The sequence below is a fragment of the Oxyura jamaicensis genome, chromosome Z (assembly GCF_011077185.1).
Source record: "Oxyura jamaicensis isolate SHBP4307 breed ruddy duck chromosome Z, BPBGC_Ojam_1.0, whole genome shotgun sequence".
In the NCBI taxonomy this organism is placed as follows: domain Eukaryota; kingdom Metazoa; phylum Chordata; class Aves; order Anseriformes; family Anatidae; genus Oxyura; species Oxyura jamaicensis.
Genome location: NC_048926.1, coordinates 12684774 through 12695404, shown reverse-complemented (window position 1 = coordinate 12695404; position 10631 = coordinate 12684774). Strand labels below are relative to the sequence as shown.

Sequence of the window (10631 nt, the reverse complement as noted above, 5' to 3'; positions counted from 1 at the left end):
TTGCCAGCATTACATATAAACAGAGAAAGAAAGTACAGATACAAAAAAGTAACATGATTTGCCTAAGGTTACACAACATGTCACAGCATTAATTCTCCACATTTTATATCCCTAAGTTGCTTTGGGCAAAACTGGGCTTTTCACCAGTTGAATCTGTGTTCATATCCAGATGGTGCATTTTTCCTGAGTTAGGTAAGGGAGTGGCTTAGAAATTATTTCTTGTTCAGTTATTTCATTGAATATTATCTTTGCTTCATTATAGGTATTTTCAAACAACTTAGCATTAATTATGGTCTCTGCTTGTGTTTCAGTTTATTACTTGAGTCACTCCATGTGCCTATCCATGGGGATAGACCATGTTCCTTGCTACTTGCTTTTAGCGTTTTCACCATTTGTTGCACACCATTGATAGCTGAAATCAGGGGCATCCTACTTACATCTGTGGTTAGTTAACAGGACAGTAACAATCCACACATGGAAATCCCAGCTCTCTGTACTTTATCAGCTTCTTCTATAGTTTGTGTAGGGGTAAATACTATGCACATTTTGAAAAAGTCTGAGGACAAAAACTATGATGCCTCTGACTTTGGGAAAGCAAAGTCACTCGTGTCTCCTGCAGTTGTCTGTGTTGCAGTCTGACATTGAAAGGCTACATCAGAGACAGAGAAGTATCTGTATCTTCTTGAATCCATGAAAGAGTGTCATGTCATAATTGGAATTAGAATGGGAAATTAATATCAAAGAAGACATACTATGAACTACAGATTGTTTTCGTCTTTGAGGTAGTTGTTCCACACCCATCCTCGACATATATAGTAAAACACATTGTATGTTTTACTATACAGCTTGCATTTGTAAAAGATAATTCACTGTCTTATTTTTTTTTGTGCACACAAAATCCTGGTCAGTGATTAAATTTCATTTCTATCAGCATTGCTCCCATTAACACTTTAGGCAAACATTATCACCTACTGCACAGTGTGTTGCAATGGTACTCATGACCACAATCTTTGCTTGATTCTACTATTGCTGGCCTGATGTATCATCTTTGGCAGTCAGTAGACCACTCTTTCACTATTTTCACATTCCTTTTCTCCCAGCTTGATTTAAGCTAATAAATATTCCAGGGCTGTTTTCTTACTGTGTTTGACCAATGCGCAGATTGACTGGGCTTTTATGCTTTGCTGGACTTTACTAGACAAAGATACCTGAAAGAAATGCACTGGAATTAATCTTAGGTACTTTCATTGAAAAGTAGTGGTCCAAGCTTCCAAAATTTTGGGGAGAGAGATGGAGCATGTCTGTTAAACTGAACTGTGACCATAATTGTGTAAAATGTTAGCAAATTAGAAATTTTAGAAATAGAAATCTTAGAAATCTTATTTCTATTTAGAAATAGAAATCTTAGAAATTTTCTCTGGTTTCATCCTTTTTTATACACATTATGATTGAACTGCGCTTTTTAGGAAGACTGGTCATTAGTCATTTTCATAAACTTTCTGCCTAAATGAAGCATGCAGACAAAACTTGTGGGCCACTTATAAGAGCTGGAATTTTTAAGAGCTGGAATTTTAATGGCAGGATGTTCTTGCTGTAAACAGCTCAAAAAAATGTTAACCTATAGTCTTTGTAATGTAAATCTTTCAGTCTTTGCCTTTTTCATGAGGAGTTGAATTGTTTGCATATGCACATACATTTATTTTATATAATTGTTATGGACAATGTATATTTTAAAATAATTATGTCAAGCAAATTGTTTATGTCAAATGCTTCGAGTTATAATAAAATAAGAAAGTATAAACTATTCCAAATTCCTTTAACTGCAGTAAATTCAAAACAAAAGTGGAACAAAACTGTCAGCCTTGTGTTTGTACAAGAATTCAGTCCAGACTTAGTCATAAAATAACCCCAAATGGGAATTTTTTCTATGTCGCTGTTTATTTTTGTTGACTCCCATATACTATGCCTTAATTTTGCCCTAGGCTTTGTAACAAATACTGATCGTGAATGCTGACTTAGGAGTTCTCACATTTGTAAGACTTTAAAGACCAGCATAGAATATGCATAGGATTTGTGCCTAAACCACAGAAGATGAAGAATACAGAAATTAATATAATCCCATTTTCCTATAAACACTAAAAGATGGTGAAAGGTATGCAAATAACCTCAATTTTCTCCCAAGCAGATGTCAGTACATGCCTGGTAACATATACATCAAAAGACAGAATCTCATGGAGAAAACTGTATACCTGCTTGAGCCACATGCAACAGTGGTAAGTCACAAGTCAAATGTGAATAAAAACTTCTAAATGGGATTCTGCAATGTTTCTTTAGTGAAAGCACCAAAATGGTCTTTAGAGAAATGTGGCAGAGCTGACTTAGGCATTGACTTCACCATATTTACCTTGTGAGAGTCTGTGAATGAATGTTAGAACTGTTTACTTGAAGAGCAAGGCTCCTCACTTAATCCATTTATCTGTCTCTAATGTAACAGCCCGTACCTTCTATAACTATTGCTTCATTTTTATTCTAATTTATTTGCCTTTCAAAGTGTTTGCAAAGGAATGTAATCATGGCAAGCCTATTTCTAATACTTCAGACATCATATGTTGTGATACCTGCTCTATTGCACACACTTCCATGAATGCAAATGGAAACCCAGAAATCACCTCTGGGAGATATTGTCATGTCTACAAACAGTAAAAATATTAATTCAGATAATTTGCAGTGGGAAGAAATAATCACATTATCAGCATGTAAGACCCTCGAGGAATCTTATGGTTACAGCTTTGCCAAGCAAAATACAGGAAAAAAGAGACTTGGCTCATGGATGCACCACAGAATGGTCTTAAAACTGATTTAAGAAGGATAAGACTTTTATCCAATGAATTAACCTATAATGTGTGAAACAAATACCTTGATGGTGTCTATGAAACTGTACAGTAGTATAGCTGTAATGGTTATAAATAATGTGCTAAATAAGGTATCACTCAGTGTAGAAAATAGGTTTTCTAAAGTTTTTAGCAAAAAAGGGGGATATTTTATCCAATAAAAAAGGATGTGGTACTGTTGTATTTAAGGATTTTTATTTTTTAAAGAATCAAATATTTAATTTGGAAGTTGCATTGAGTTTTCTGTGATAATTCCCTTCCTGATTAAGGAAGTTTAAACTCTTGTTATTCACTCCAATAATGAATGTCTGTACTTCAAAGGGAAACTCTAAGAATAATACACTCCACAAGGGAAATACTTTGAAGCACCTGTATAATAAGATAAATCTTATACGTAGATGACATTCTTTTTGCCAGAAATCTTGATATAGATATAAATCTTGAAATCTTGAATGTAAAAGAATGTTACCCCCCCCCAAAAAAAAACAAAGCAAAACAAAACCAAAAACAAACAAAAAAGTCAGAAAGAAGAGTATTGTTTAAATACAGGAATGGAAGATTCTTTCCAGACTAGAATTATCTGGAAACTCATTATTTTGGTATTTTGATATTTGGTATATTTTTTATTGCAAGGCCAGATCCTTGTGACACCTGTGACTCTGGATCTGGTGATCTATACCTGAACAAAGGATTTCTACTTAGAATTTTGAAAGTGAATTAAAGTCCTTATATAGGATGATCTACCAAACTTCCTGTCTTGTCTGCAGCTCTTTCAGGGAACCACTAGGGATGTAGATTTAGAAGGAATAGGTAATTTCTGCTACAGTAACTCATCCTACAAAAATGGAGCAGCAGGAGCAGCAGCAGGAGTCTCAGCTGACACTGAAGAAAGGTAAATGTCTCTCACTTTCTATTTTCAATGGTTCTTCTATCGATGCCTAGCCAACCTGGGGAGTTTTTTGGAGGTGAAAGGGATAAGAAGACAGTAAGGAGATATGAGAAACAATGGGCAACAGAATTATACACTGGTTGGGAATAAAACCTGTTATTGTTTCCACTACAAGATTCATAAATTTATCTAGTTTCAGTGTGCATTAAGCTTTCAGTATTCATATATGTGTATACAGAAACAAGCTTTTCCTTTTCCTTGAAAAATGTGAATGCAAATGATTTTACAACACTGAATACCCAGGTTTTCTGCTGTTAGAATAACAGCTTATGTATGTGCGTAGTCTATACTATCCTGGAAGATGGGGTCTGGGCTCATTTGTATTTAACAGGAGATCCTAATATTAAAATGTTTGAAAATCAGTGGAATTAAGTATGGCTTATAGTCTCTGGATCCTCTGACAATTAATGTAAATGTGTTGGTAATGTAAAGTAAGGGTGTTTAGGCCCTAGGACCATACAGCAAATGCTATAATTAGGTTCTCCAAAATGTACCACTAATTTGCTGATAGTCTAAAGTATTTACTTTCTTTTCTTCAGATAATTAATAGGATAAACACATCACATGGACATCCTGAACATCCATAAAAGAAAGGTCTTTCATGAAACTTAGGTGGAATGGCAAGACATAAATGATCACAGGAAATTAAGTGTTATATGTGTCGCTCAAGGAACAGCTTGGTAAAAAAGCTTAATAGAGTTGCTAACCAGAAGAAATAAAACCAAAACGGATGTAATGATGTTTCTTCCAAATAATATATATATGTAATAGGTTATATATATATTATATATATATAGTATATTATATATATATATAACCTATTTTTTCTAATCTGTTGCTAAAAAGACAGGAGGTAGATGTTTTACAGATCAGTAGCACTAGCTATTGTTCACAATCAATCAATAGTTGAAATATTCTTGGTTCTTGGAAATATTTTTTCTGAGATTTATTCTCTTTGATAACTGTAGGACATTGTGGAGGAACACATCTGTTTAGGAAGTAAGAGAAGAAAGTGGAATACAGAGTCAACTACATGCAGTAACTTTTACAGTTAGATTGTCTGGAAATGGGAAAAACAACTTTTTTTTTTTTTTTCCCTGTAGTTCTTAACACTTCTGTTCTAGCACTTGGAATATTCTTTTTTGTCATTGCTTTGTTATTTACTGTGTGCATCATTATCAAAGTAATTAAAAGAAACTTCAGAATGTTTGTTTGTTTACCTGTGACTAAGCTGGACACAATTAGTGGTAAGACCAGCATTTGCAGCATTCTCATGAGTAGTTCTCCTGGAAATGAAAAGTACTTGACTTCCCGATAGCTCATCTTGTATGATCGGAGAGAAAATCCAAGGATTACACCTGAAGAGAGAGAAAAGATAGTCATAACATTATTCTGAAGGAGTAGTAACATCTGAACATGTATATCTGTATATTAGTTAGTTGACATACCTGATTGTAATATGCATTTTTTATTGTGCTCTAGATTGCACTCCTGATTTGCTCTCCCAGACATCAGCTACTTACGGGTACTATACGGGTAGTCTTACTGAAGCCAGTGAATTATTTTTCACTGTAACAGATTCAGAAGGCTGATTGCATTTCAATTTTATAAAATCAGGATTTGTGTAAAAGGTACATCTTGAGGGTTAATGAAAGAGAAACAGTCCCCACGACTGCAGCAGAGTGCTTTGACTTCTAAGATTTTGAGAGTAATCATGTATGTAATGCATATGCATACTAGTCACCAACCCTCAGAAGTCTTGTCCATGCCTGTTTTCTCTGTTGGGTCTGATCCTTTAGACATGCTTCAGATAGGATGAGATAACCAGGGGAGACTTAGCTGAGAATCCCCTTGTGGTTAGGTCTTTACCCAGCAAAACAGCTCCAGGATTTAAGTAGGCTTTATACATGCCTACCTTCAGACACACAAGCACATGCAAAGAAGCATTTAATGGGGGTTGGAAGGTCTTACTGGATAATTAAGTGGTGGGTTTCAATGCCTGAGGGTGTGGGGTGAGGGAGTGCCTGAATCAATTTATCTTGCAACAGATAAATGGTACTTGATATATATTTAAAAATGGAAGCCATAGACAGGCTGACATGTGGCAACCCACACTTCCCAGCTAGGACTTCCTCACCTGGCAGGAGTTGCCTTATTTTCTTACTTCATAATTTGGTTAATTGACACCACTCATTACAATGTACTGAGCATTAAATAGTTCGGTGTCTATATGATGTAGGTCTTCTATATCCCACCGAGCAACACATGTAACACACGATCAACACTGTATCTTGAGCACTTCTTAACTGCACAGATGGTGAAATTCAATTATCCGTCTTTTGCACTCTTGACTCCATGTTCTTGCCCACTGTCTAGTACTGTCATTTATGCTAATTGTGCCTGTATAGAAATTTGGATCAGAGAATTGTTACTGTTGCAGAAATAATTTATTTTCCTGAGTCAATTTTCAGCCAGGTCAATTCACTGAGGTGACTTGTTTACATGGCTGCACAAGAGTTAGTAGTTCCACAAGGGAATGTTCCACAAGAGAAATGTGCCTTGAAGAAAGTGTGATTGCTCTTTTTGGCAGCCAAGTAAACTCAAGCGTCCTAAAACTTTTCATGGAACTGCATGCTCAGTGATGACAGGCAGTAGTAGAACACTGAAGTTCACTTCTAGAGCTTGTTAGAATTTGGGCAGGCCCTGATAATTCTATAACATTGACTAGGTCCAGTTCTTGACCACTTTGTGTTTTTTGTTGTTGTTTTGTTTTTTAAACAGGACTTTTGATTTGTAAATCTATACAGCAGATAATATCTTTGTGTCAAAATTTCACCAGCTAAAATATACTGTTATGCCTCCTCTACACTAGCTCGTTACCATCTGCTGATGTAAGGAAACAGATATAACCCTCATATTAGTGACCCCTGTCAGTCTGATCGTGCTGCTAGGGACTTCAGCAGATTGGTTAGGTTAGAAGAGTCCAGAAAAGTGTAGGACAGAAAAATCCAATGTTACAAGATGGGGGGAAAGTGATTAGAGTACAACTGGAACAAATCATGGAGTTCACACTATGGAAGAGAGGTGTGGCAGTGGAAGGTATTTATTTTAGCCTCATTCATATTCCATGGACTCAGGTAGTTAAAGTGCACTTTTGCATAGATTATTTTTAAAATAAAACTAGATCATAAACCACATCGAGAAAGGGCCTCAGAAGACCTGCATTAGAGTTCTCTTCCTTTCAATAAGGTTTTAAATTCCACTGCAGTGTTACTACTTACTTTCTTTTCATATGGGAAACACATTTCTCATATATAAAGAATTCATCTGGACCCTTTGTTTCTGCACTTAATGAGCACTACATTTTGACAACTGGATAACAAGCAAATAGAGATAGACTGGTCTCTTACTTCGGCTGCAATCCTGCAATTAGTTCCACATGGATTAATCTCTGCACCAGTACAAAGCCTCTGTGAAGTTAGTGAGGGCTTCTAAGGCTACTATAAGAACTAGTCCTTATGCTATACTGTAAGGGCTTTATTATCTGGTCCTCTACTGTCCAAGCTGTAAAAAGTGTGTTAAGAAAGAATGAGGGCCCAAGCAGATGGCAGTTTCATTGAATAATGTTGGTAGTGAGAGTAGGTTTCTGAAGCACCATGCAAACCTGTTGAGCCTTTTTTTAAATTATTATTATGTATATATATTTACCTAATATGTATTGTGCATTATTATAGTATTGCCCACCACTGCAGTTTACAAGAAAAAAATTCTGCAACATGGAATGAATATGTCCTGGTGACATCTGTTGGTTACTAATTCTTTAGCCTTAATCTTAGCATTGCTATTGATCTATGTGAAGCCAAAATAACTTCCCCTGACTCAGCTGCCCTACCTGTAAAATAAAATTGCCATTGCTTCAAAGGTCTGAAAATTGTGTTAACATACTGATCTTAAGTGCAGAAGAAGGAATTTAAGAAATTAATTTTTTGATGGTAGTCTGTTAATGAAAGAATAGCATGGTTTTACCATCCTCTTTTGTTTTTAGAAAACATGGAGAAGAAATTTCTTTTTCAGTTCTCAGTTTAAATACCTAGATATTAGATATTACCTCATGTCAAATTTTATTAATAAAAAATATAAAATTGAAACAGACAAGTAGAAGTTGGCAAGATAGCTCTAAATTCAGGGCCAACATTCACAGGTTTAAAATCTCTATGATAACACCATACAATCATAATTTAAAGACAGGCACAATGACAAAGTATCAACATGAATTCTGGAAATTAGACATGGTATGAAGTATTAAACCTCTGGAAGGTGTGCAGTATTTCAACAACCATCCATGGTTAGTGTTGTACTGATCAGCAAGCCCCACAATCAAGACTGAGAAGAGTAAATACTGGAGCTGGCCTTTCTCAGTAAAAGTTTCAAGTTTCTGATTAATTCTGAAAATTGTAATGAAACAAATCCTTGTGTGAAACATGCTTCCACAACCTGTTGTGCAGGTTTCTGTCTACCCTCTGTAACAGAAAAGAACAACTAATCTACGATATCAGAGCCTAACTTCCCAAATGGTAAAATGGTATACCATATCCACACTGCAAGAAAAGCGTAGATTTCTTAACAGAATCTTTTTTTTTTTATTATTATTTTTTTTTTCCTTTTCCTGGACAAAAATCAGTAGTGTTTGTTTAAGTTAAGGAGATGAATTTTGCACGTGTATTGTCATACAACAGACTAATATTGCTGAATACTTTATAAAGTTATTAAAGAAGATAATCAGAATAGAGTTATAAAAAGATGGGTTTTGAGGTGCATTTCTAGTTACAATCAAATTTATGGAAACACTGATTTATAGATAATCTTGATGACAATCAGAATAAACTTTAAACTATTTTTTAATATTTTTGTTCCACTGTAGATATTCAAAATAAAACTCAGCTTATATGAAGAGAGGATTTAAAAATTCAAGGAGAAGAAGGGGAAAACAACGTTGATGGTGATAGAATTTAAATAGCAAAAATGGTAGATACGATTTGGGATTGTTTATTCCTAATGCAGGAAGACATTGATGAATGGCATAAGTTTTTCACTTTCAGATGCTGCAATACCAGAAAGAAAACAGCAGTTTTCATATGAAGCTTTTCAAATTGTGAGAACATCTATGATTGGTAATAAACATAAACAAACATATGACCTATATCAAGTTTCTTAAATGGAATAATATCAAAGTGTGATGAATTGAGTATTAAAATCAGGGTCTGAAGCAGCAATAAAAATATTTTCAAACTATTTTTTTTAGGAACAGTTTAGTTATGGAGCTTTTCTGTGTTGTTTGTTAGTTTTTTGTCTGTGGTCATTATAAAAAAAAAAATATGTATTGCTCTACCAGAGTATAATCAAATTCTGTTTGCAACTGTGCAAATGAACTTTAAAATACTTCAAGGAAAAAGTGAAAACTTTCTTAATTACATTACAAAATGCTTTGGTCTTACAGTGGTAGAAAACTGTTTCACACAATTCTTTGTGTTACATAGATGAAATAGATAAATTTTGTACACCTACACATGGATTTAAAACACCACATCAGTAAAAAAAATCAACCGTAACTCTTAGAAGATGGTAGACAGGGTTTTACCCTGATCTAAATGCTTACTTAAGAACTTTAGGGAAGTCTATCCCCCTCCTTAGCCTATTTAGATGAATTAGGTATGAAAATTTAATAAAGAGGGAAGGACATTTCTTTCCCCCCTACTTCAAATAACTGATAATTTTAAGGTAATAAGGAAGCTCCTAAGAAATGGCACAATATTTTTAAGTGAACAATAGCAAGAGTTCTGTTAAACAAATAAATTCTGAATTGTTATAATGAATCCTTATAAGTTTTTCCTCTCTCTCCTACATCAGAAACACACAGGAAAAAAAAAATTATTTGGAGTATATATCTTTATAATGTCTACGCTCTCTATATTTTCATGATCACTAAAATAACTACTGTAAAGAGTGATCTTTCTGAATATCTTGTAACCAGCAAGCAAATAACATTTTGTTCTATAACAGAAGTTGGGCTACAGCCAGTAAGAGAATCAGGCTCCTACCAGTTTAATGGGACATTGTATATTTTTGTTAGCTGCACAACCATTTCATTCTTATGTTCCTGTGGAGCCCTGGAATGAATGCTTTTGTTCTTTGGGTCATTTGTTTCTGCTTAATTTAGCATTTTTGTTCTGACACCTTTTCTTCTAACAGCCATTTTCAGATAAGGTTTCAACTGTATTTACTTGAGGCAAACAGGTAAATAACCTCTCTAAGTGATAAGAAATACTTTAAGTTGCCGACAATAATAGTTCTTAAGCAATTCATCTTTTTTTTTTTTTGTGTTTTTTTTTTTTTTTTTTTTTTGCTTTTACAATTCTATACTTAACCTTCCCCTCACCCCCCATTCCCCTTACTCCCCTTTACATTACCTGATCCTTCCTTTCTTTCTGGTTTTCCTTATGTGAGTACGATGACATGTTCCCTTTGATACCATTTTGATGAACATAAATGCTAGGTGCCTAACATAAGTATTAGATAATTCAGTACTGCAGCAACTTGTTATTATTTTTGTGTGTGTGTGACTTTGTTGTTATTTTCATCAATTTTATCTTAAAGATTGGCTCTTGTTATGCTGTTTTTAGTAGCTAGATGGTTACTTTTAGTTACTCATTCAATTAAGCTGTTACTGCTCTTAAGCATTTGAGAACTACATCCTTAGGGTAAGGATGGGCACATGTGGCATCAAACTGGGG

General features: G+C 34.6%; 1 protein-coding gene across 1 annotated transcript in view; it reads right to left on the bottom strand.

The window, feature by feature from the left end:
• The window catches only part of SLC1A3 (solute carrier family 1 member 3), a 63512-nt gene that overhangs the window by 39461 nt on the left and 13420 nt on the right, over positions 1-10631 (bottom strand). The window contains exon 3 of the mRNA XM_035309963.1: positions 5061-5198. Coding sequence (XP_035165854.1) covers positions 5061-5198 — 138 coding nt within the window. The remainder of the gene's footprint in view (positions 1-5060; positions 5199-10631) is intronic.